This window comes from Thamnophis elegans, chromosome 4, assembly GCF_009769535.1.
Source record: "Thamnophis elegans isolate rThaEle1 chromosome 4, rThaEle1.pri, whole genome shotgun sequence".
Taxonomy (NCBI): domain Eukaryota; kingdom Metazoa; phylum Chordata; class Lepidosauria; order Squamata; family Colubridae; genus Thamnophis; species Thamnophis elegans.
Window position 1 is genome coordinate 92341133 of NC_045544.1, and position 27985 is coordinate 92369117.

Below are 27985 nucleotides of genomic sequence, written 5' to 3' on the forward strand. Positions count from 1 at the left end.
TTAATTTGGTTAGGAATGGCCTGAAAATGCAATATTCAACTTTCTTGTTTCCTTCCACTTTGGAAAGCTGGCTGGATTTGACAACACCTTTCTTGGTAGAGAGGTGTGTGTATAAGTAGGAGAGAGAGGGACATCATCATGGTTTCTGTTACTGTGGTTTTCCCTGCTGAGAAGCAATCTAGGAGAGAATCAATCCTCCTTGCCTTCATTTCTCCCCCATCAAACTGTCTGCTTAGCAAAGAAAATAGAGGATGTGGCTGATTCTCCCAGATACATAGCCGCAGCAATCCAGGGACTGCTTACCTATTTGAGGTCTATCTCAAATCATTTCTGCAAACACTCAGCCTTCGTTTGTCACCTGACAGTAATATATAAGAGAAAATGATCAAGCCATGCAGATTGTAAGAGTTCTTGATTCCGTCAGTCAGGCTTCATGCAGATATTGGTAACATAACAGGGTTATTGATACTGTTCTGTACAGCTCTTTAGCAACACTCCCAATTCAGATTTCTTGGACTGTAAAGGTGATAGGAGATGTATTTCCAGACTTCTAAGATTTTGTTACAGTAATGTAACCTTACAATAAAGTTAAAGCTAGTAGTATGCTCCTTGTCTTTTGTTTCAGCAAGGCTGAGCTAAGGAGAAAAAAGGAAGGATCATGTTCAGCAATAGAGATGGAGGGAAGGATGAGTAAAATCTTAAGGGCATCAAAATAAAAATTGTGCTGGCTTTTCTTGAAGGCCTTTTAGTTAGGCCACGGATGTTGATTTTAAGTGACTATTTTAGCCAGAAGCTATCTGCATCTAGTAAAATAAATGTTTATCTTGTTTTTCTTCCTAAAACGTATTCTCTTATTGGAGTTGTGTTTGTTTTCATTTGCCAGTTTTAGAACAACATAGTGGATTTGGAAGGAGTTCAGGGAACCTTGATGGTTTTGTAGGTTATAAAAACTCCCTCAGCAAATAAGGCATATAATGGGAGACATATCAACAGACTTCTTTGCTTACCATTTTCCATGTTACTTTACAACACTGATGAGTCAATTTATGGGCCCTTGAGATTTCTGAGTATTCAGTATGTCCAAGGCTACAGTTATAGATTACTTTGGGAGATAGTGTGATCCTCAGCACCTAAGATGGAAAACAACTCCAGAATATAACTCTTGGTGGTTGGCTTTGGTGGTCCATGACAGATTTGAGCATTGGGCCACATCCAACAAGACGCAATTCAGTGGTGACAAAAGTAAAGTCCTGCACTTAGGCAGGAAAACCAAATGCACAGGTACAGAATAGGCAGTACTTGGTTCAACAGTAGCAACTGTGAAAGGGATCTAGGTGTCCTGATGGACTACTGCTGCATCAACAGAGGGATAGCATCAAGATCACAAGAAGGGACATGATGTTTCACTACTGCATCATTCTGCTCGCAACTGCTGTTGGTTAACTCAAGAACCACCTGTAGTATTGTCTTTTTAGTATTCCAGTTCTTGCAGCCTAGATTAGTGGGACCATGTAGACAGCTAACAGGAGTTTGATCTTTATAGGATTTGGATTGCATGAAGACAATTTGGGAGAAATTGTTTGAGGTATTAATTATAGTAAAGCTAAACATACTTTTCTGTTAGTGGAAAGTGCTGCAACAAACTAAGCAAAAGTAAAGAGATATAACAATGCAGGAGTGAAGTTAAAATGTCCTGCTGTTATATTGTCATCATATTTCTCAGCAAAGGGTACATAAAGTTATTTCTAACAGTTGTAAATGAATTTGACCAGTGGATATACATCACTAAAGTTGTGTTGGATTGAATTTTGCATGCTTTTTGCATGAGAAAAACTTTTCATGGAAAAAAGGATATTCTTAGTTTTGGGGAGAGGAAAGTTTATAAATCTGAATGTTCCATTTTCCCTGATTGTGTCTTTCTGTTGCTGATGATAGCAATAATGTCTCATCTGATGCCATATGAATAATATTTTTCTTTTTCCAAAAATGAAATGCAGAAATAGCAATGTAGAACTGTATAAAAATCTTATGCATGCATCTTTGTCACACATTAAGCCACCCCTAGGAAAGATTACAATTTTGAGCCTCAGCTCTTTTTATTTGGAAGCCTCCACACATGCTTAACAAACCATTTGCTTTCAAATGTTTTATCTGCATGAAAACCCAATTGCTATAGTAGACTGGTTGAAAAACTTCTCCCTGATCTGTTCAAACTGCATGTTCATAGTGGGTAAAAGCCCTAAGCTAAACTGAGCAATGGTCCTCTTCGCCTTTATTGATTTCTTACTCATTTACCTCTTTCTCATCCTGATTTTTCTTTTGCTTCTTGACTTATTCTCACGAAGTAGGTTTTGAGAGAGGAACATGTCACTGGCCAGAGGCCCAAGCCAATTTCTTGCATGCAACATTTGGGATTTGGCTGAAAGCTATAAGTTGCTTGCCTACCCTTAGTTCTTTAAATGAAACTTACTACTGCTGGTCTTAGAGCTACTTTTGGACAGATTTAAGTAGATGGTAGATCTTCTGATCTCAGCTAAAGGTTCCTTATAGAGTTTCTCTGTAGCATGTTTCAATTCTGTTACTGTTTATTTATAAGCTAAAACAGCTTTGACTGCTTTTTCGCCACTCATGGTTTGGGATCAGGGTTGTAAATGACTGAAAGAAATCTTCAGAAACTTTTTTAAACATTGTCTAAAAAGTGGGGGGAAAACCATCTAGAATGTATCTGGGGAAAACTGTTTATAGGGCCAGGAAAAAAAATCTACTAACCCCCCCCCCCCCCCAGCACCCATTAGACAACTATTTTCCTGATATTAGTGTACTTTGCTCCCCTTTCAGAGGTGGGTTCCTACCGGTTCGGACCAGTTCAGCCGAACCAGTAGTAATTTGGTGGCCTGGGTTGCTGGAAGCGGCAGCGACCCAGGCCTGCCGCGCCCCCCCCGAACCAGTTCTCCTACGGCGCCACCATCTTGACTTTGGTTCTGCACATGCACAGAACAATTTTCATTGCAGAAATGTAATCTTTCCTCTTTTAAAACATTTTGTGCATGCCCAGACCTTTTTAGGTGCAAATGTGCGTGCAAATTTTTGCACACCAAACCGTCAGTAATGCCGCCAGCAACCCACCCCTATCCCCATTGCTCCTTCTTGGTCTATTCCTCTAAACCATTTGCAGCTTTCAGGCAAGGATATATTCTTGCAAGGAGTTGGAATGCCAGGAGCTCCCATCTGGAGAGTTGATAACTTGATACCTAACTACAGCCAGAGACACATTAATGGCTTCTATATGATACACAAATGACCCTAGGTTCAATATATTGTGAACATTCTCACTTTGCTTGATATAAAACTCATTGCCAATTATATACTGTCAACAATACTCACATAAGTATTCTGATGTAGCATAATGCAGCTTTTTGTATTCTTATAACAATACAGTCATTTATTATACCAATTTGTATGTCACCTCAATTATAGGAATAACTGTTGCATTGCAAGGATCTTGATGTTGCATACATTTACAAATATAACTCCTGGCATGAATACTGCACGTATTGACTACCACTGAAACACAATAAATTGTTACATGAGTCAAGATGGTTCTGAATATTTATTTATCAAGTAATGTAAGCACATTCAGTATCTATTTAAGAGAAAGGCAAGGTTGTAGTGATTAATTTCTGGAAACAACATCAGTCTTGTGATATTGGGAAGCATTTTAACATATCAAAGTTATCACCTAACCATTGAACAGTGAACAAACCAAAGCAAAAGCAGGTTTTATAAATCTTATTTGTGGGAAATGGTAACCTGATCTTTGGGAAGAGTTTCCTATCCTCTTCTAGTTTTGTGCTAAGGCAATAAAAGTTCACAATACATAAAGTCTTTCTTTACTGTATTTGTCCAGAAATAACAATTCTCTTGCTTTGTTAATAATTTCCCACCTTTTCCACAAATTAATATAATATGATTTTTTTAAAAAATATCTCAGGACTTTTTGATCTTCATTAATTATTGCTGTTGGTTGAAATTAAGCTTGCAACAAAATAAAAAAAAATACTTATTCGGACTTTGGTGGAGATCAATATCTATTAGGTATCACAGCACTGAAAAAAGAAAAGAAAAAGAACTTAGGCAGCCTAGTGGTTTTTAAGTTATTAAAATATTTGGAAAAGAGGAGAAAACAGCAGACTTCATTGAGAGGGGCTTCCTCCCTGCTTTTGATCCTGTGAATAAAGAAACATTTCAGAAACCCTTCATATGCATATATGAAAGGATATAGTGTGAGGGCACACTTTCTGTAATAATTTATAGGCTGTCACTGGTAAGTTGCATATAATGGTTCAATGACAGAAAAAGATGTAACCATGGAAAATGTGACATCATGTGCTACATTCTGTTAATGACTTTGAAATTCAAGATAATATCTCCAGAGAATAACATTGCTGGTTAATATTGGTCATACTTGATGTATATCATATTGCCTTTGTTTCCTGATAAGATCATGCTGCCAACACATGATTCTTCAGACTAGCTGTAGAATAGGGCAAATCATCAGAGTGCTATTAGGTAACAGGCTGAGCTTAATTGCTGACTTGCTTCTTATGGTGATTATGGCTTTGTTAATACCCTTGCCATTACTTGGATAAAATTTCTGGCTGCAAATATTTTCTAACAAATGGACTGCCAAATATTGAAACAGAATTGTACTATAATTGGGTTTAGAGGTGCAGCTGCAGGGGTGGGTTCCTGCCAGTTCTAACCTCTTCTATATAAGAGGTTCCACAAATCTACAGTGCCGTTTAGAACCGTTCCAGCTCCCTCCCCCCCACCTGTCTGCACATCATCAAGATGAAGAGTGAGAGGAGGAATTCTGGGAGTTGAAGTCCACAAGTCTTAAAGCTATCAAGTTTGAACACCCCTGGGTTTTTTTCTAAAGGGTTAGGGTCAAGGGTCTTGTAACTTGACAGTTTTAAGACTTGCGTGCTTCAAATGCCAGAATTTCTGAGCCAACATTTTGGTTGCTAAGCAAGAGCATTGTTAAGTGAGTTTCACCACATTTTACAAGTTGGCCATGCCCCCCTAGTCACATGGCTGGCAAGCTACTCCCCCGGTCACATGGCTGGCAAGCCACTCCCACAAAGCAGGCCACACCTACAGAAATTTTAGAAGAGGTTCTAAAATTTTTTGAAACCCACCATTGTGCAGCTGGGACTGTGGACTTCAGTGACTGATGTTGCTCGGTGGTCTCACATTTTATGAATATCTGCATATCCAAGGCAAACCAGGTTCTGACATAAGGCCACTTTGCTCCTGCCATAGCCATCAAATTTTGCTACTCTCTGAATGGTGATTTAGGGCCCTAGACTTTGAGCCTAAATCCCAGTCATAAAGGCATTAGTTTCTTGACTGTGCAATATCAATTCATGCCAAATTTGGAAGAGTAAGAACCTGGACTCAAAAGCAGCCAATCTGCTACCGTTTCCCCCTGAAAATAAGCCCTCCCAGAAAATATTGTAACACAACAGCAGCCATGAGGTGACCATGCTTGCCATCTCCTGCACCTCAAAAATAATAAGACCTCCCCCAAAATAACGCCAAGTGCTTATTTTGTCTGTGTGTGAGTGTGTGTGTGTTAAAAGAAAATACAACCCTCCCTATCTTATTTTTGGGGAAACATGGTAATTCGGTTTCAGATTTACTTGACAAAATTGGCTGGGAAAACAGTGGTTTAAGTTTGGAGAAAGAAATTGAAAATATACTTTCTAAAGTCAATGATTTACAAATATCAAAAATCTATTACAAGATCAAGAAATGTAAGATTTTTTTTAAAAAATTGTATTTTCATATTAATCCTATTCACTAATAACTAGTGAAAAATGATGTGATGATTATCATTGTTAATTATCTTGTTTCACATATGCAAAATTATACTGTAATATTTTCTTGTAATAAAGTAATTAATATTAATTATATTAAATGATCACTAATGAATTAAATCACATGTAAATTCATTGTTTCTGCTTTTATAGATTCTGATTTTCTGTATGCTTCTTTTTCTAATATTGCCATTATTTTCCTACAAAAATGGACCTTCATATCTGTCAAATTTGTACTTATAATATCACCGCACTTGCTACCCAGCCTCCTTTAATTCATTTAGAATAAGATATACACACATCTGCAATAAACTATGAGGCATGGGATATTTTATGTATATGTGGGTCCTCATTTCATAGAAAATAAAATAATTTCTGATTCCATGCTTCCTTATAAATTGTCAGTTATAGGAGAACACTGATTTTTTGTGGCCAGCTCTCTCTTAGAGAAATGTATTGTATTTATTCTTATTTTCCAGAGTGGGTTTGCAGGATGGTCCAGAGATGGTATTATCACAGCCAATTGGCCTCAAGACTGGGCTGAAGCTGAAGCCACGCCACTGGGCTCCTCTCCTCTGACTCCAGTTTCAATCCAGTCTGGCCAAAGAGAGATTGTAAATTCGTGACTCCTGATCTGATTCAATTTTTCTGGACCATCCTCGACTCAACTTGCTTCCTTCTTACAAGGAGACCCTTCCTTCACTTCCCAGTAAGTCCCTGCCATTAGCTGTGATTGTTCCAGCTACTCAGGGGTTAAATCTCAAGGCTTGGAGGTTCCAATGGCTGGGTCACTGTCCCGGTGGCCATTTTGGCCGGCGACCACGTGAAGCCCTGAGAGGGCAGATCGCCGCCGGTGGGGGCTAAAGGGCTCTGGTTTCCAGCCCGACAGCCCAGAAGCCTAAAAGGAGAGTGTGCCTCACTGCAGCAGCATTAAAAGAGGGCGCAGAAGAGAGCATGGGCTGGACAAAGGCTGCAGAAGCCCCAGGAGCGGCAGAGGTGGCTGGGAAGCAGCATGGCAGCAGCAGATTCCCTGAGAAGCCACAGCAACCCCAAAACGCGCCCTGGTGGTGTTTTAAAATTCAGGGCTCACGAAAGGAGTGAGGACCTTGCCATTCTAGCTGCGGAGGTGGGGGTGAGGAGCGAATTGCAGGAAGCACGAGAAGTGGTCGTAAGTAGTTGCATGATGGTGGGTAGATCCCCTCCCCACAATGACTCCTGGGGAGGGGACTTCCACCAGGCAGCATCCCACTGCCTCTTCCAGGAGGCTTAAAGCCTCGGCTGACACTCGCCCTTCCCATGCCATTCAAAGAGACGAAGCTAGGAGGCACAGGGCCTTGGTGAGAACTTTCTCCAGGACAGAGAGGTTGAGGGCTCTGCAGGGCAGGATCAGTCCCTCCTCCTCCAGGTCCAGGTCACCCCTAGGTGGGCCTTCCAGGCAGGATTCTCCCCCTAGGTCACCAGTATCCTTGAGGGAGTGAAGTGGGGGAGTTGCCCATTCCCCTCCCCTTTCCATGGAGGATTTTGACCAGGTAGATAACCAGCCTGGGTTTCTATCCCTAGAGACTCAGCTGGGAGGTAGAGATCCATCCAGGCCAACCCTGGCACCTACCCCCAGCCATAGTCAGGTCCCTAGGGCATCCAGCTGGGACTCTGTGGATATGGAGGACCTGCCTGTGGGCCTTCAGAACATCATTGAAAGAGCCATTGCATCTGGGGGACAAGATGCAGTGTGACCCAGATCTCCCTGAGGACAAGGAGGAACTGGACCCTGAACCTCCAGCCTTCACGGGATTGTTCCTTCCTAATTTGTTCCAGTCCCCCCTACACAAGGCGCATGCCACTGCTCAGCTGGGGGGGTGGGGTAAGAGGGCCAAGGAAGGTGAGCCAGCAAGGAAGCCCCAGGGCACGGTCTATTCTGAGCCCAAAGAGGTTAAGGAGAAGATTCCTGTTACCGACCTTTTCCTGGAAGTAGTTAAGAGGCAGTGGGAGACACCCGGGGATTTCCCCACCCCAGGCAGCAATGACAGACGGTTCTATAACATTGAACCATATTTCTCCCAAGCATTGCAGATGCCCTCTGTGGATCTGCTGGTGGTGGCCTTGGCTGCCCCAGCATCGCTGGTACCCAAGGATGTGGCAGACACCCTGAAGGCAGAGGACAGGAAGGCGGAGATGATCCTCAGGAAGACCTTCCAGTCATCAACTGGGGCCATTAAAGCGGCAGCCTCTGCCTCATTTTTCAACTGTACGGCCATCCTTTGGATGGAGCAGATTCAGGCGTGCATTCCACCGGAGGACGTATGCCTACACCAGGACATTAACAAGTTAGTGGCAGTTGCTCAGTTCTCAGTGACGCTACCTTAAACACCATGAAGTTTGCTTCCAGGACTATGGCATTGTCCGTCACTCCACCTCCTGTGGCTCTGTGGCTGGTAGGCAGACAACAAGGTGAAGTGGCAACTAGCGACAGCTATCTTCAGGACTTCCCTTGCCCCCTTCCTGGTGGAGGATAAGAATAAGAAGAAGGCGCTTCCAACATCGACCAAGAAGACAGAGCAGAGGTCCATGCCCTACTATCGTAGGTCAGCACAACGACCACAGGAACAGGACAGCCACCAGAGCAGGTACCCGGGGGGCAGGACGGATAGGCCATCCCACAGGGGATTCAATAGGGACAGACCCCGCTTCCAGCATCATGGCAAATGGCCCTTCCGAGGATGGGGTGGTCACCCCTTCTGCTGGGGCAAGTATGTCGCCCACGACCCTACCCATTGGCGGCCGCCTAGCTCTGTTTGCAGACGCCTGGGCGGAAATATCCACGGATGCCTGGGTCCTCAGTACGGTGACCCATGGTCTCCGCCTGGAATTCCTTTCCCTTCCCCCAAATTGTTTCCAGGTGTTCCCCTGGCCAAGAATGTTGACAAGTGCCAGCAGATGCGGCAAGCCATCCAGCACCTGCTCAACATTGCGGCCATAGAAAGAGTCCCTTAGGACCAGGCGGGCAAGGGGTTTTATTCAAATCTGTTCCTAGTGCCAAAATCATCGGGGGGATGGAGAGCCATTTTAGACCTAAAGCTCCTAAACCAATTCTTAGTGTATAGACGTTTTAAGATGGCTTCCCTTAAGTCCATTCTGGCAGGGATCCGGGAGGGGGACTACATAGCATCCATTGATCTCACGGAGGCCTACCTGCACATCCCCATCCTCCCCGAGCATAGGTGTTTTCTCCGTTTCTCCTATTTAGGGCTTCACTACCAGTACAGGACTCTACCAATTGGGTTGGCTTCGGCCCCCAGGACTTTTACCAAGGTGTTAGCAGTAGTGGCCACCCATCTGAGGGAGATTCCCATCAGGCTTTTCTGCTACCTGGATGACATCCTTGTCCAGGGGGCATCTCCTGCTCAGACTAAGTCAGACCTTCAGTAGGTCATTGACACACTCCAGGGCTTAGGGTTCTCAATTAATTTTGAGAAGAGTACTCTCTCCCCATCCACCCGAATCCTACACCTGGGGGCGGTTGTTGATTCCTGGTTGGGTCGAGTGTTTCTTTCCCTGGACCGCAGGTCCATCTTGTTGAAGTTAATTAACCAGATCCGGAAGGATTGTTGTGTTCCTGTAGCCGTTATTTCCAGTTTGCTGGGAAAGTTCATCTCATGCATCAAAGTGGTCCCATGGGCGCGACTACATGCCAGGACACTCCAATGGAGGCTGCTGCCATATCAGAGGGCCAATTCCAGCAACTCGACGCTCAAGGTACCAGCGACGCCGCAGGTGCTGATGTCTCTCAAGTGGTGGATGTCCCCAGCTTTGCTCAAGGGCTGCGAATTCAGGGAACCAGAGCACCTCATACTGACAACGGATGCCTGCATGTTCGGTTGGGGGGATGACCGTAGGCTCCCAGCTGGCATAGGGCTGGTGGTCAAAGAATGACCTTCAACACAACATAAATTGGCTGGAGCTTCGGCCACTCCACCTTGCCCTACGACAGTTCCAAACCTCAGTAGAAGGTTATCACATCAGACAACGTTGCAGCAAAGGCGCACATCAATCGACAGGGGGGCACACAATCCAGGACATTGCACACCGAGGTGATGTCGCTGGGATACTGGGTGGAGAAACACCTGTGCTCAATCCGAGCGGAACACATCACCGGCGTTGACAACCATCAGGCAGACTGGCTGACCCGGGAGACAGTAGACAACAGAGAGTGGAGTCTGTCCAAGGAGCTCTTCCAGAGAATCTGCCAGAGGTTCAGGAGATTGGTGGTGGACCTGTTTGCCACTCTATCCAACACTCAGCTGCTGCAGTTCTTCTCTTGGTTCCCAGCTCAGGGAACGGAGGGGGTCAACACCCTTTGATCCAAGTGGCCGGTCGGGCTGCTGTATGCTTTCCCCTTTACCTCTCCTTCCCGGGGTCATCCAGAAGGTAGTCAGAGAGCAGGCCGAAGTAATACTAGTGGCCCCCTACTGGCCCAGGAGGGCTTGGTTCGCGGACCTGCTGAGTCTGTCGGCAGGGAGACCGTGGAGGATTCCTAGGGGGGAGGTGAGATTGCTACAGGGGAAGTTGGTCCATCCAGATCCACAGTGGCTCCAACTGGCCGTGTGGAGATTGAGCGGGAGCACCTGAGAGGCGCCTTCCTGTCCCAAAAGTGATCAGAATCATTGAGGCCTCCCACAGACAGTCAACCAACAGGATTTATGATTCCACTTGGGAGACGTTTGTCTCCTGGTGCCAGGCCACCCACGTGACCCCCTCCATGGCCACGGTCCCTCAAGTCCTGGATTTCCTCCAGGAGGGTCTGGACAAGGGCCTGTCCCTAGCCATGGTTAGGAGACAGTTGGCGGCACTGGCCACAGTGCTACCTGGGGAGGAGCCCACTCCATTATCTTGTTTGCCCTTAATTAAGAGGTTCCTCAAGGGGGCGACCCACCTTTGTCCACCACCAGTCCACAGGTTTCCTACGTGGCACCTTCCCACGGTGCTACAGGCCCTTATGGCTGAGCCTTTTGAACCACTCTGGAGGGTTAGCTGGAAGCTCCTCACTTGTAAGGTTGTGTTCCTGGTGGCTATCACCTCAACTAGGTGAGTCTCAGAGCTGGGGGCTCTCTCCTCCAGGGAGGATCTATGCACATTTCACAATAACAGGGTAGTGCTGCGCCTGGACCCAGCTTTCCTGCCAAAGGTAAACACAGTCTTCCATTGGGCTCAGGAGGTGATTCTTCCGGACTTCTGCCCAGACCCGACCAGGAAGCGGGAGCACAGTTGGCACCATTTAGATGTAAGAAGGGCCTTACGGATTTACCTAAGGTGGACGGCAGAGTTTCATAGGTCTAAGGCTCTGTTTGTGTCATTCCAACCCTCTTCGCTAGGGAAGAGGGTCTCCCCCTCCACCATTAGCTGGTGGATCCATTTGGCCATTGCTCTCACCTATGAGGTGCAGAACTTGCTGGTTCCAGCCAGCATCATGGCCCACTCCACTAGGAGGGCAGTCACCTTGGTGGCCTGGGCCTCCCAGGCCCCTATAGAAAACATCTGCAGGGCAGTGACGTGGGCATCCCCGTCGCCCTTCATCTGGCACTACAGGCTGGATGCCTTCACATCTTTTGATGCGGTTTTCGGCCGCAGGGTCCTGCAACAGATCCTGTCAGATAAGTGTGGGCCCACCCTTGGGACGGAACTTGGGTATGTTCTATCTCTGGACCATCCTGCAAACCCACTCTGGAAAATGACAGTTGGTCTTACCTGAACTGTTATTTTAAGAAGTTTTTGCAGGATGGGCCAGTTCCCACCCTAGGTTAGATAGACAGTATTGTGGGATGGAGGTGTCTCCTTTGTGACTTGTTTTTAGGATCTCCGGAGCGCATATTGCATTGAAACTGGAGTCAAAGGAGAGGAGCCCAGAGGCATGGCTTCAGCTTCAACCCAGTCTCAAGGCCAATTGGCTGTGATAATACCATCTCTGGCCCATCCTGCAAACACTTCTTAAAATAACAGTTCAGGTAAGACCAACTGTCATTCATATTATTCTTATTAATATTATTTACCAATCTTCCCACCAAAAAACCACTTCTTAGTTTCTACAGTAACCCAAGATCTCCTGGAACAGTTTATAAAGTCAGCTGTTAGGGGAAAAAGCTATGCTGTACAAATCAGTTTCTTGATACACGCCCTGTTTGAACCAATGAGCTGCTAAGGTTAGGATAGGCTTTTGGCCTGTATTAGAATGATTTACTCAGTGCCAGGTTTTCTCATTGCATATGCCTGCATAGCACTATGAAGTCAGGAGAGCTACATATCAACAATAGTCACAGTAAAGATGATGCAAGACATGTGAAAGCACAGTGACAATGTCAAAATATTAATTCATTATCAGTTCAGTTTCCAACAAGGACAATCGAAATAGTTGCTGAACTGTAGATGCAAATAGCAATCCAATCAACACCAAGATGGGAATGAAAGGGGCGAGTCAATTTCTTTCTCCACTCTGCAGTTACTCTAATGTTCTTCTAAAAAGGAAACACACATGGCGATTGTGTTCAGGCAATCAATGTCATACCTAATTTAGCCATTAGTTGCTGGAATGAAAACAAGCCTCTCAAGCCAAAGAGTATTTTTAATCTCTGAGGTGGGAACATATATAAACATAAATGCGGGGGGAAAGTAAGATTACCACGTTTCTTTTGTGCCAAATAATAATTGACGTATAGAAGAGAAGAAGGAAAAATCTATTGTATAATCAATATGCCATGGAACTTCTTCGTCTAATAGAACTGTTGTTTCAAACAGATACAAATTTTGTCCTGGGTAATGCGCAGATAGTGGATTGGCCTGTTGTATACAGCAATGATGGATTCTGCAAGCTGTCAGGATACCACCGAGCAGAAGTTATGCAAAAGAGCAGCACCTGCAGGTATTTCAGTACAGGCTTGCTTACAGTTACAGGCTTATATTTCTATAAAATAACTGGTAATATATCCGTGTTCTTGGTCAAGCAAGAGTCCCTTGCATTTTAAATCACAGAATGGGTACTGTTGATATCAGAGAAGGAACAGCATTCTGGATCCTTTCTATCTTCCAAGAAGCTTATATATAAGGTGTTCCCATTTAAATGAAATTGCGTATGTATCTTCAAGTCAATCTTAACTCCTGGCAACTACTTCTTGACAAGATTTTGGAAGTCGTTTGACCTTGCCTCCTTCCTGAGTTGAGAGAGTATGATTGGCCCAAGATCACCTAGCTCATTTTGTGCCTATAGCAGGACTAGAACTCACAGTATCCTGGTGCCTTTACCACTACATCAAATTGGCTCTCATTTGCTCAGTCAGAGTTTTGTAGCAATCTACAGGGCTGAACAAGGATTTGGATCCAAATTTTCTTAAAATACAATCTACAATGAGTCTTGATTTCCCACTGATAAGTCATGCTTGTAACCCTACCTTCAAAGTTTAGTGCCCATCATATGTTAAATCACAACCCCTACATTCCCAGATTTTATGGCTCACATGTGTCATAATGAATAAGTGTTGAGATTATTCAGATGAACTTTTGACCTAACAGAATTGTCATACCTTCTTTCTTTCTTTACTCTCCCACTTTTTAACATACTATTAAATGGTATATTAATTAACTCCTACTTTAAATACTATTGAGGAACTGATTATGCAGTTTTGGTTTTACATTCTTGTCCTTTGTAAGAAATTGTGCCAACAATGCCATGTGGATGCCCATCTACCGTCCTTCCCTTCCTCTTTTCTCCTTCCCTTTCCCCCTCCCCTTCTCAGTTTGTTGTGCAGCCATATTGTTCAGTATAGCCTTTTACCAACTGGATTCAGATTTCACAGTGGAATTGTTAATATTAAAAAAAAAGTTTCTCCCACTTGCTTCATAATATCTTCAATTTTAAAACAATTCAAATTGTTTTCTAGCAACAATCTGGAACTGGTTTACTCTTACTTTCTTCCAAGATATTTTAAAATATCCAGACAGTGTTGTGGGACTCCTAGGTGTTTTTTTTATAAGAGTACTAACCATACTGAACTTATTTTCACTTTTTGAAGTTATCTGAGGTTATTTAGGTGCTGCCACTGTCAAAACTCTAAAATCAGTTTCTTGGGAAGAGGAGAAGTTGGGATCTTTGATACTCTTGAAGAAAGAGTGCAAAGTTAATTCCCTGTGTCTAAATAAAACACAGTATGAAATTGCTGTGCTAAACTCTTTGCCATCGCTGACTCCTCATTTCTTTGATTCTTCCCACCCTTCTCACAGTGGGTAATGTAGCACTACAGAGCTAAGCAACTATTGAGTCTTCCTTTTTGTACCAATCAGGTTTTTATCCTTTCTCTTGCCATGAACTTAATGTAGTTTTATAGCACATTAATTGCCATTACTTGTTGCCAAGAATCTTGGGGAATTACACTTTTGGGAATTGCCCACAATCTTCTATTTGAGCATTCCATAGTCTTTTCTCTTGAAAATTGAATTCCTCAGTTCCCCAAGAAGAAATGGCTTCTAAGAGTGCACATCAGGGTTAGGTTGCTACTGGCAGTTGCTACTGCCGGTTCGCTTGTGGGTGTGCCGTGCATGCCATGCGGGTGCTTGCTGCATGTGCGATTGGTGCGCACTGCACGCACATGCGCAGTGCAATAAATATTTCTCTGTGTATGTGCAGAAGCAAAATACAAGATGGTGGTGCCTACAGCACTTCCTGGAGAACCGGTTCGAGTGCGTGGCAGGCCTGGGTTGCTGCCAGTCCCAGCGACCCAGGCCACCAAACCACGGTCCGAACCAGTAGGAACCCATCACTGGCATTGCAAATACACATGCAGAGAGATGGCCCACCAAAAAGAAGCACATAACATGCAGGAGCCAATATTTATTGTGAAATTCTTATCATATAATGGCTTTCCGAGAGGAATCTCTTCCCCCAATTCAGCTGTATCCAAAGACACCCAAGTAGACTTCTACTCAGGATAGGATTTCATCATGCTACCCTTCCCTCCGCACTATCCACATCTCTTCTGAAATGTCATCGAACCTCTAGAACAGATTTGGGGAATTACAGGAAGAAAATGGAATTGGTTCCACCAACAGAATGTGGTTTAGTAGCAGACAAATATCATTTAATAACCTCACTTAACAACAAATTGTTATTATGGTGGTTATATATATATATATATTTTTTTAAAAAATATTATTGAGCAAGGTTAGTAAGCCTCTCAGTGCCAGTTGCTGATTGGAGTGGCATATAAGGCAAACCAGCCAATCTTATTTTCTATGAAATTGAGTCCAGAAAGAGTACTCAAAGAATACTGAATACAATTTAAGCCTGTCCTGCTATGAGGTCTTGCTTGTGATTCTCATCTGTCTTGTTTTGTTTATTTCCTTTCAGTTTCATGTATGGAGAGCTGACAGATAAAGACACAATTGATAAGGTTCGGCAAACGTTTGAGAACTATGAGGTGAACTCATTTGAAATCTTGATGTACAAGAAAAATAGTAAGTTAACTTTCTGGCTTCTTTTTCAACAATGTTGTCTGAAATGGGTTTGCCACTGTTGCAGGAATGGCTCTTGTAGATATTTCTCTCCCGGTTCTTTTTCATGAATAGTTTCCCAATGATATGTGAAGTTCTGACCTATTAAGAAAACAAGCAGGTTACATTGGAATGATTTTTGCAATGCTAACTGCCTTTTCTACTTTTCACTTCAAGATCAATACATTTTTCACATGGAACACCCTTCATACCCAATGATAAACTGGAAGATCGAGTAACATTGGTAAGGCATGTGCTAACACCTGGGTTACCAGGAACTTATAAGTTCCATCATAAGACTTCCCAACAGCTTTTACTTAGGAAAAAAGATGTATGCAACAACCTGGATTCTTTTCCCCAAGAAAGTAGCTTAATTATTCATTCCATATGTTATATTCTCTAATATAAAGACCCAATCACATTATACCATTATTTTCATACTCATTCTTCACCTGCCTGCTTCACCACCCCAGGTTGTCTAGTAGAGATATCAAAGATACTTGCCATGGAAGCAGTTTTCCAGAGGGACAAGTGGTGGTATAGATTCCAATCTCTTGGTGTCTACTTCCAGTTAAAAATAGCAATATCACTTAGACTTATATACCACTTCACAGTGCTTTACAGCCCTCTCTAAGCAGTTTTACAGAGTCAGCATATTGCCCCATCAATCTGGGTCCTCATTTTACCCACCTTGGAAGGATGGAAGGCTGAGTCAACCTTGAGCCTGGTGAGATTCGAACTGCCAAATTGCAGGTAGCCTGCAGTACTACATTCTAACCTTTTCGCCACCAGGCAAATCTACCCAAAAAGCCTCTTTCTTAATAAGGCCACATTTGGAAAAAGAATTCATATGTTTTTGAAAGTTGCCCTGAATTATATAAAAAAAGAAAAAGAACTTACATATGTATCTGTACAGTATATTTAAAATGTTTATATCAGATAATTTTTGTAGCAAATGATATTTATGTATGATACATGTAAAATCAAATACATCTTATAGGATTTACATTGATCACTAAGTATGTTAGAAAAATGTATGTTATGTTTAAAAAAAATTACAAATGAAAATAGCTGAGAATCTTTTTTATGGATCCTTTAAAAAAAACTACATAAAACGGACTGGGATATTGCCTTTAATACAGAGTGTTACATTGTCTGGATTTATCTTGATCCCTGATAGTTAGCAACAACTTCAGAAAAGCAATTTCCATTTGGAATGTCCCATGAGGGAAAAAAATTAGTTGATTCCAGTCCACCCAACATCCTGATTTCATCTTTTACTAAGAAGAAGAACCAGAGAATCCTGGTCCTTTGTGCCTCTTTAATTCTCTCCATAAACTGGTAACAGAGTCGATGAATTCCATGACTTTATTTTAGCAGAAGGTTTCTCCTCTGAGGCAAGTTGTCTTTCACACTAGCATAACCACTGTGTCTAATCTTTTGACTGAAGAACCCTAGAGAAACTACCAGAGGTTCCTGGCATTTGCTAGCATAAGAACTACAAATTTAAAAAAAATTGCTTAGGGATAGGAAGAATGAGAGTGCATCAGCCTTCCAACTTAATTAGTCGTTGGCTTCCCTGCAGTGATCATCATAAAGTCCCAGCTGTGATGTACTTATGTGAGGAACTTCAAAATAAGCTACACGTGGCTTTGAATGGTACTGGCAATCTGGATGCATCGTTAGATTTGCTTGGCCGTTTTCAAAGACTCAGCACAACTCTTACAAGAATCATGTAAATACTCAGCGTTGTATCATTGCCTTTTGTCATCTTTTATTTATTTTTTTCTCTTTTTAGCCTATCAGGTTATAATAAGAGATGTTGCCAACTCTAGGCAGGATTCTGGATGAAACAGTCCTATTGCACAGACCTGTTCATTATCAATCTGTAAGAAAGTCCAGGAGTATCAAAGAAGGATTTGTTTGTACACTACAATAATCTTCCATATCATACTTAGCATGAAAAACTGCTATAAACTAAATCTGAGCAAGTGAATTGGGGTTATTGCCAGATCAGAAGCATAACAAAAGCATCATATTAAAAATGGCCTGTTGGACCGCATCAAAATATCTAGTTCTGTATTATTTTGCCAGAGCCTCAGTAGCTACACACAAACATACGTTATACATTGTTCTGATCATATGTCCTCACAGTTGATTTCATTAACTAGAAGTATATGGTGTCCAGTGGGAGTAAGATTTAACCATACCAACTAGGAATCATTGATATATTTTTGCTCTTTGAATCTGTCTAATCAAAATTTGAAATCTATCCAAGTTGGTGACCATACATGTGGATTAGAGAAATGTAGTTATGTGGAATGCTTCTTTTTATCTGACTTGCTTTTTTGTATTATTCAGTTTTATCAGAAGATGCCATGTTGTGGCATTTTTCACCCAAGCATACAAAGTTTTAACCTCACTACTATTTAGAGTTAGACCAAGTGTGGTACAGTGGATAAGGCAGAAATGTGTATGGTTATAGTTTTTCTTGTTGGCCATGGTAAGCTGTGTTTGGATACAGATTCTGAAAAGTAGGTGCAGCCTGAATAAAGAATAGATCAGGCCAGGACAGAAGCTTCCACTGAAACTGAAGTTTAAAATGAAATAAAAATAAATGCAATTAATTACTTCCCATGTATATAAGGATATATTTATTTATGTTTAGGTATTCCATTTCTATAACCTCCCAACTCAACAAATTGACTCCTATCCCATCATATTGAAACCTGCAATTTAGTGGCAGCTTTTGGAAGAGTTATGAACTTAACAATAGCTTTATGCATTTTGTTGTGCATTGGACAAGAGCTAGGGAAACTAGGGAAATTACCTACCCAATACGTACCTAACTGGGAATTTAGTTTCCACAGTTACGTATGTATTTATCAGTAGTCTAGTCATTTTTTTCTCAGCCCACCTACCTCATAGGATAATCATTCTTTTTTATAAAGTTTTTTTATTTTTGAATAAACACAAACAGACAAAACACACACACACACACACACACACAAAACACAAAACCATATTCCATGGTATATAACCAATCAAAAGTGGGTCGATTGGTTATAAATAGCAATACCAATAGCAATAGCAATAGCAGTTAGACTTATATACCGCTTCATAGGGCTTTCAGCCCTCTCTAAGCGGTTTACAGAGTCAGCATATTGCCCCCAACAAAAATCCGGGTCCTCATTTTACCCACCTCGGAAGGATGGAAGGCTGAGTCAACCATGAGCCGGTGAGATTTGAACAGCCGAACTGCAGAACTGCAGTCAGCTGAAGTAGCCTGCAGTGCTGCATTTAACCACTGCGCCACCTCGGCTCTTATAAAAACCTCCGTGCATCCCATCCACAGGCATCACCTACAATTCATATCAAATTATATATTTTAAATCAAATATATTTATATATATTACTATCACTATACCTCAACCTTCATTTGACTATAATTATTTTTACGTCCTTTTATATAAAATATTCCAGATTTAAAGCAAAACCATATAATGGCATTCCATTAGCTCTTCCCAATATCATCCAGTAACATTACATCTTTATAACATGTTCTAAATAAAAATTTATTATATTTAATAACAGAGTTTCTAAACCTCCTTTCGTAGTCACCATTTGCAATATATATCAAATTTCCTCTTATCAAACCAATACATATATATGCATTATGATCATTATCAATCAGTTATTTAACTGTATCCATTATCACTTCATTTTATACATAATACTCTAAATTTAACTAAATTTGACTTAATTTTTTATTATAAGTTTCATTACATCAACCTGTGTCTTTCCAGTAATAGTGCAGTCTTATGTCTCTTGCCATTTGTGGTGTTAGTATTCTGGTTATTTCCTTAGTAAGTTTTATATGGACTTCTCTTCGCAACTTATTGCTTATTGCATATCTTGTATAAGCTCAAAACTTTCCATCTGCTTCTTCGATCAGCTTATCTTTGGTTATCACTAGTGCTTCTGACAAAATTTCTCTCCTTAATTCCATCAATTCTTCTCTCTTTTCTTCTTCTATACTTTGAAATCTGGGGTAGAGCTTCAGTCCATCTAACTCCCCTTTCCATAGTTCACTCTTTCCATTTCCAACCACCCTCAGTTCACTGTCAGTATCAACAGTTTTCTTGTCTCTTTATTTATTCCTTCACTTTTTAGAACTCCGACCTCCACTTTCTTCATTTAATGAACATCCTCAATTTTTCCATCAAATTTTACTGTTCTATGTTCTCCAAACTCTTCTCAATTTTCTCTGTTACTTCTAATAATTTTTGAATTTCAAACATAATCTTATGCAATGTTAAGGTTTCTTTTTCATGTTGTGCCATTCCAACTTGTAAACACTGCCACTCTGGCATTCATTAAATTTAAAGCAAGTTCATTTATAATCTTTCAAGATAAGACTTTGTTTTCACTCCACTCCAGCTGCCAATAAAGGTCCCAAAGAGCACCTGTATAAACAACCCATGCTCTTCTCACTATCACTCTATGTAAACAAGCTGAGGAACCTTGAAATGCAAAGTCAAATGATCAAAGAGAAAAAAGAAAAGGCAATATTTTCAAGCTCCAGCCTCCAAGTGGCAGTGTTACTTCCTTTCCCTGTGTTATTACAGCCCTCTTTGTATTCCTTTTATATCTTCTTTATATTCCAGGCTTAAAGAAAACAAAATTCTTAAATAGAGCAAAAAAACCCATCCAATCCAGCATTATAAAAATAAGGAAAAAGATTTTAATCCATAGATATAAAAAAGAATATAAAAAGTAGTAGAAGAAAAACTAATCTGTTCAATTTAAAGAAAAGGAAACATTTGCAAAAGTTTCATCCATAAAAGAAAATTAAAAAAAGGATAACACACTGTCTAATGTAGCTTAATTTCACCACTTGTTCTCTTCTGTTTTCAAATTTAATTTAGCTTTAATTTTGGGGGGGGGGAGTCTCTTTTCTAATAATAAGATTTCCTCGCCAGATGGACACACTTTCTCTTTCCGTTTTCCTCCCGTTCCGGAGCTGTTCCAACTTCAGCAGCTGCAATGGCTGCGCTTCTGTCGCCAGCAAAAAGAGATTCTCCTGGATCAATCAGGGACTTCGCGGTGTCCCTGAGATCAGCAGGACATACTCTTCCCTGTCACCGTCTCTTCAGGATGGTTTAGGTTCAAAAGGACCATCCAGTGGCAAAAGTATCGACTGTGATCTTGGAGCTCCAAGATTGCACGTCATGTCATTGCGACGTCAGATCCTCCTTCCATAGGATAATCATTCTGAATAATAACCTGGCAGAGGAGAGAGTACTATTGCTGGAGAGAATATATATGGAAGATATCTTGCCCAGGTCACCTGGTGGGTTTTAAACTGAATGTGGAATAGAAGGGAGACAATATCCAGAGGCACTCTCAAAACATAAGTTACTGTAGCCTACAACAAAGGATTTCTCGGGAATACACCAGGAGAGCTATTGAGCAATGGAACAACCTATCTCTTGGACCCATGACTGTTCCATTCTTGCAGGTTTTCAAGCAATCAGAGGAGAGCCAATTTTCTGGGATGGTATGAAGCCTTCAGCGGTAGCATTGGATTATAATAACTCAAAATACTACAATCCTACAATGAGCTCCTTAAGCCCTTGTACCAACCCCACAAAAAGGATTCAATGGCAGAACACATAGCGTCTTTTCAGATGTCCAAAATGTTATTCATGGGGCTGAAGGAATGATGTCAAACACTAATCTCAGGAAGCCCCATATCATAGTTTTACTCTTCCCCTGTATATTCTGCTTTTTTTTAATGCTAAAGGAGTTAATCCCTAATTAATATTCCTGTGTCATAAACTTAGCTGTAGAGAAGTTAGTTAGGTGGGTAGGTAAGTAGAGATAGATAGATAGATAGATAGATAGATAGATAGATAGATAGATAGATAGATAGATAAATAGATAGAAAGAAAGATACATACATACATACATACATACATACATACATACATACATACATACATACATAGATGATAGATAACAATACTATGATGTATCACATATCACAAATGCAAATACCATATATGGGCTCCTACACTTGATACAAATACGAATACAATAGCAGAGTTGGAAGGGACCTTGGAGGTCTTCTAGTCCAACTCCCTACCTAGGCATGAAACCCTACACCATTTCAGACAAATGGCTATCCAACATCTTCTTAAAGATTTCCAGTGTTGGGGCAATCACAACTTCTGGAGACAAGCTGTTCCACTGATTAATTGTGCTAACTATCAGGAAATTTCTCATCAGTTCTAAGTTGCTCCTCTCCTTGATTAGTTTCCACCCATTGCTTCTTGTTCTACCCTCAGGTGCCTTGGAGAATAGTTTGACTCCCTCTTCTTTGTGGTAATCCCTGAGATATTGGAACACTGCCATCATGTCTCCCCTAGTCCTTCTTTTCATTAAACTAGACATACCCCATTCCTGCAACCGTTCCTCATATGTTTTAGCCTCCAGTCCCCTAATCATCTTTGTTGCTCTTCTCTGCACTCTTTCTAGAGTTTCCACATCTTTTTTACATCGTGGTGACCAAAACTGAATGCAGTATACCAAGGCATTATAAAATGTATTAACACTTCACGTGATTTTGATTCTATCCCTCTGTTTATGTAGCCTAGAACTGTGTTGGCTTTTTTGGCAGCTGCTGCACACTGCTGGCTCATATTTAAATGGTTGCCCACTAGGACTCCAAGATCCCTCTCACAGTTACTACTATTGAGCAAGGTACCACCTATACTGTATCTGTGCATTTTGTTTTTCTTGCCTAAATGTAGAACCTTATTCTTTTCACCATTGAATTTCATTTTGTTAGATAGTGTCCAATGTTCAAGTTTGTCAAGATCCTTCTGTATCTTAAGCCTGTCTTCTGGAGTGTTGGCTATTCCTGCCAGCTTGGTGTCATCTGCAAATTTGATGAGCTCCCCCTTTATTCCCTCATCCAAATCATTGATGAAGATGTTGAAGAGTACTGGGCCTAAAGCAGATCCTTGGGGTACTCCAATGTATACTTTTCTCCATGTAGATGCAGTTCCATTGAGGACTACATGTTGAGTGCTGTTGGTCAGCCAGTTACAAATCCATCTGGTGGTGATGCTGTCTAACCCACATTCTTCTACTTTATTTAGTAGTAGGTTATGGTCTACCTTATCAAATGCCTTACTGAAGTCCAAGTAAACTATATCAACAGCATTCCTCTGGTCCACTAATTTTGTCACTTTGTCAAAGAACGCAATAAGAGTAGTCTGGCATGATCTGATGCAGTTAACAACGTTCAATTTCAACAGTGCTTAAGAGTTTCAAAAGGCATTTCTATCTCTTATGTTAACAGCATTCAGTATTGTGCTTTACTGTACCAATATAATTAAGAGAAATATTATACACTTTTACCAATTTCATTTTTAGCAGCCCGGGCTGTCTAGATTATGGTGTCTCAGTAATAAGCCTCTAACACCCCAGGGCTGAGAAGCATAGATTAGTATAAATGTATTCTGTTTTATTATCCATATTAATAGTATAGTATTTCAATCTACTGGGTATAGGGAAATTAACAGACAGGTTGATGGATACTTTCCTTTTAGAAAGATCCATTCAGAATATTGTTACCAACTTTGATTATAATTCTTTTAAATACACAAAGGCCTTTTTTTAAATAACATTTTTCTCTCCTCTCCCATTCATAGCTTTGACTAATTTATATACTTTTTAAGTGCACATTCTTTGTAATCTCTTTTAGCATAATTTCTCTTAAGTGCTTTGTTGCATAAATTTTCCAAGTTTAAACCTGATTTAAATTTGTAACACCCCCTTTTTGTACATGACTTACCCATTCTTTTTCAGATGTATTGCTTTCATGTTATTTTTTTCCTTTGTGGATTTTGGATCAGAGCAAGATGGAGAGTAGTGCTGATATATCTATTTGGGCAGATTTTTCAAACTGTTCCCCTTAGAATTCTATGGCAGGTTTTGCCATTCCCACTAATGGATAATGCCCATTATACTCAGCATGCACTAGGTTTGGGGATTGGAGTGTGACTTCTAAACCCAGCATTCCTGGCTTATGCGTAATATTTTGGAGCTTTCAGTTTTTGGCTCCAAAATAGCTTAGAACAAAGTTGTTTCTTCAAAAATCAGAAATAGCTTGGTTTATTTGAACTGCCCTGGTCTCCAAATATCATTATGAGCTTCTGATCTATCACAGAGCTTGCAAAATATGATTTAAGTCAAAGAGCTTGAAGTTGAGGTAGATTTATGAATCAACAAGCCAGAAATTTATATTGGGTGTGGATCTCTTAATCTAAGCCAGAAAAAAGATAATTCTTGGCCTCTTTCTAGAGGATTTTTTTGAGCTCCCCGAGTTCATCTTCAATCCAATGTTTTTCTGGCAGATTTCAGCTCTGTAACTAATAAAACAATGTCAGGTGTATAGAATCAGTGACCTAATTTATACACATGTTATTGAGAATTAAGAAGAAAGCTTGTTTACCACAGAGTATACATAGCCTTCACTGTGTGTCTGTTTGGCTCAAAAACCTTTTTAACAGTTGTATTTCACCAATGGCCTTTTATGACCTGAATTTCTGCAGTCTGTGGTTGTGACTGAAAATCAGTTTTAGGAGTGCTGAAAGTGCTATGACAGAAATGTAATTTCCCTTGATGAACATCTTCTACTCTAGACTTGAACAAACTTTGAAAATTTTTGAAATTTTAAACCTATCTTCTGCATTGTTAGGCTACTTTTATAATCAAAGAATGTGGGAAGAGCCTATGTCTTTGTGTTCTGATTCCTCTGTTGAACATCTGAAGGGCAGGAGTATGATCCTGTTGAAAGGAATTGTGCCATGAAAAAAAATCTTTATATGTAGTATCTTCAAGCAAATTATGTAGTGTGGGACAATTCTATTCAGGATGCCAGCCATGATTGACATGATTTCATGGGATAGCTAAGTTCAGCTTTGTATATGCTAATAGCACTTACTTATATAGGGCTTTATAGCTTAAGTGGCTTACAGAGTCACTATATTGCCCCCAACAATCTGGATCGTCATTTTATTGACTTTGGAAGGATGGAAGGCTGAGTCAATTTTGAGCCTGGTGAGATTCGAACTGCTAAATTGCGGCCAGTTGGCAATCAGCAGAAGTAGCCTGCAATACTGCATTCTAACCATGCGCCACCACAACTCTTTTCGTGCAACTCTAACAGTAATGTCTTTTTTTATTTCAGTGATTTTCTAGAAGCGTGACTCCACTAAGTGTGTCTCCTACACACTCATCCTTCAAATTCAGGTTGCCCTAGAACAGTGGGTCTCAACCTTCCTAATGCCGCAACCCTTTAATACAGTTCTTCATGTTGTGGTGACCCCCAACCATAAAATTATTTTATGTTTTCTGTATTTTTTTGAAAATATATGTTTTCCTATGGTCTTAGGCGAACCCCTGTGAAAGGGTCGTTCCACTCCCAAAGGGGTCCCAACCCACAGGTTGAGAACCGCTGCTCTAGAATATCTTCTTCTTTACAGAAAATAAAGCTAATCTGAAAAAGAGAGGAGACTCAACTAATATGCCTTTTCCTGGATCATGTCATTAAACAACAACAACAACAACAACTGAGAAACAGTGTGTTATGATGACTAAGGTCCTAGACTGGGAGTGGAAAGATGGCAAATTTTATCCTCGGCTCCCTGAATCATTTTGGATCAATCGTTAGCTTGAGGAAAAATGGAAGAGGAAATATGGGTGTATCAAGGAGAAGTCAAACCTTCATCTATTTTGTTTAAAATATTACTTTATTATATGAAGATATATTTTTCTCCATGTAGATACATTTTCCATGGGAGAAATGCCCAGACACTCTCCCCTTGGCTAAACTATTGCCATTCAAAAAAACAGTGCTTTGTTTGCCTTAGTCTTTTCTCCAGGTATGTGTTGTATGGCTATCCAGCTTCTTTGGGATATGTGTATTTCTTCCAGGAAAACACATTTTTTTATCATGCGAGTGATTTTGGATCAGTTTCCCATTTCCCCATGATGTTATCCAGTGGAGACAAAATATGTAAAACATGAATTATTCTTTTTTTCCCCAAAGAGGTTTTCCTTGCACTTTACCTTTATGTAGTTCTGTAAATATCCTAATAGGCTTAATGTTTTAAAAAAACTGTACTCATGCACAACTGCCCATAAAACTATGGTGGTTTTTTAAAAAAAAAATAACTTGAAATGGCAGCCAAAGTGGAGAGAAAATTAAAATTGTGGAATCACTAAATCCCTTTGCAGGCTGAATTTATGCAAAATCAAACCACACTAAACAACTTGAAATGGCAGAATTTCATTTATTATTCTGCCAACCTTTGAACATGACTTCTATTGTAGTTCTACAGGTAGTCTGAATATGTGCTTATATATATATTTGCCTGTTTCCTCTGTAGTGAAAACTAACGTCATGCAGCATTGGTTTTTCTTTGCAAACACTCTTTTATTTCTTTTGTTTGCAAAAACAATGCTAGTAAGATGCTGTTCGGTTTTTATATCATTAACCAATTTTTTCTATGGTGCTTTCTCTCCAGGGACTCCTGTTTGGTTCTTTGTGAAAATTGCTCCAATTCGAAATGAACAGGACAAAGTTGTTTTGTTTCTTTGCACTTTCAGTGACATCACAGCTTTCAAACAGCCTATTGAGGATGACTCATGCAAAGGTTTGCTATTTACTTTCTCTGTTGCATATGAAATATAATTTGTTTTGCATTTCAAAATGGAATAATTCTCTGTCGTAGATGTTTTGGTTTCTGTTAAGAATCTTGAGTGAAGCTAGTGCAAACTGACTCTGAAGGTTAAACGTTTTTTGAAATACATAGAATACTACTGCTCCTGGCCTGTTCTCTATATGATAATAATAATAACAACATGTCAAGGCCACGCCAACCAGGCCTCCGATAGTTCTTTCTTTTCTTTCAGATCTTAACAATTGATGGAACCAATGGCAAAGCCATTTCTGATTATATTTCTTGCAGATCAAGGAACTGCAGCCTTGATCAGCAGGTTTAAAAGCTATCAGCTGAGGCAACAGTGCATTATCCTTTTCAAGTTATATCTCCATGTCTTGGACTTTGAGATTGTTTTGGAAATTGCAGAATTACATTTCTTGGTCATTTCCTAGAACAGATCATATCCCAATCCAATGCATTTCCCTTGTGACTATATTTGTGTTTCTGTTGGGCTATGCATCCCTTGAAACCCCATATAATATTACTTTCTTTCTTGCAGTTTTTGTTTGTAAGGAGGATCAATTATGAGATAACTGAAAACAACTGAGATAATTAGATAATTTGCTATGTAGACTAGAAACTGGGAGACCATGAGTTCCAGTCCGGCCTTAGGACATTAAATCCAGCTGAGTGACTTTGGGTCAGTCACTCTTTCTCAGCCCAACCCATCTTACAGAGTTGTTGTTCTGGGAAAAAAATATTCTCCTTTATTAATAAATTCATTTTGTAAATGCAACACTTCTATTCTGAAAAATGGTTTCTAAAGATTATGCCCTCTGCACATCTCCCAGCAATGAGTAATCCAGGTCAAATTACACACTACTAAAATAAGGCAATCCCCAAATATTTAATCTTGTTTTCTTCTGCCACACTTTGGGAATCATATATAGCCCCGATGCTTAGATTGGGTGTGCCCTACCAGTAGGGCTTAGGCCCATGATGAAGAACCTATGGCATGTGTGCCCAAAGTGGCACACGGAGCCATGTCACCTGGCATGCGTGGCATCATCTGTTCCTCTTCTGGGTTTGTGGCATGCATGTGCACATGATGATCAACTGGCCTTCCTGTGTGCGGCAGTGCCAGAAACTGGAAGAGCTGGTCTTTCAGTGCAAGAGCATGCACATCATCACACGTGCATAACCGGAAGACTAGATGGCTGGTGTGCATGCGTGTGACGGAAACCAGAAGTTCATTTTTCAGCATACACATGCCCCCTGGGCAGCTCCTCTTCCTAATTGCAGCCCCAATGAGCGTGTGCATGCATGGGGTCCCTTTTTGGCACTCAGTGCCAAAAAGGTTCACCATCACTGACTTAGGCAATCAGTAGGGTTACTTCTTTCTGTGACACTTCAGTGAAATTACTAGTGGCACTTAGCATAAATTTGTAATTTCCATACACATATTCATTGTATGCTACATATGAATGCTATTGTCAAAGTAGAAATTATTTTGTTGCATATATAGATCCCAAAAGTGAGACATGATATTTGACAGAAAATGACAGTAACCTATTATTTAGAAATGGCACGAGAAAGCAAAGGATGAAATTAGGCTGCCTTCCCCATAAACAATCTGCTTGTTTGTTCTAAGGCATTATCCATTCCACACACAATAAAAGTCAAACATTTAAATAAATCATATGTTTCTATTTATAGTTTCTGTTGTTATTACATAAAAGATGAATTGGTTGGCTTTAAAAAGCTACCTGATGTTATTTATTCTTTTAAAACATTTATATGGCTGCTCATCTTTCACACAACTCTGGACAGCTCCCC

At 40.7% G+C, this 27985-nt stretch overlaps 1 protein-coding gene across 1 annotated transcript in view; it reads left to right on the top strand.

Annotated features, from left to right (window-relative positions):
* Positions 1-27985, top strand: part of KCNH1 (potassium voltage-gated channel subfamily H member 1) — a 207091-nt gene that overhangs the window by 12628 nt on the left and 166478 nt on the right. The window contains exons 2-4 of the mRNA XM_032216574.1: positions 12666-12789; positions 15268-15374; positions 26012-26140. Of these exons, the coding sequence (XP_032072465.1) occupies positions 12666-12789; positions 15268-15374; positions 26012-26140 (360 nt within the window). The remainder of the gene's footprint in view (positions 1-12665; positions 12790-15267; positions 15375-26011; positions 26141-27985) is intronic.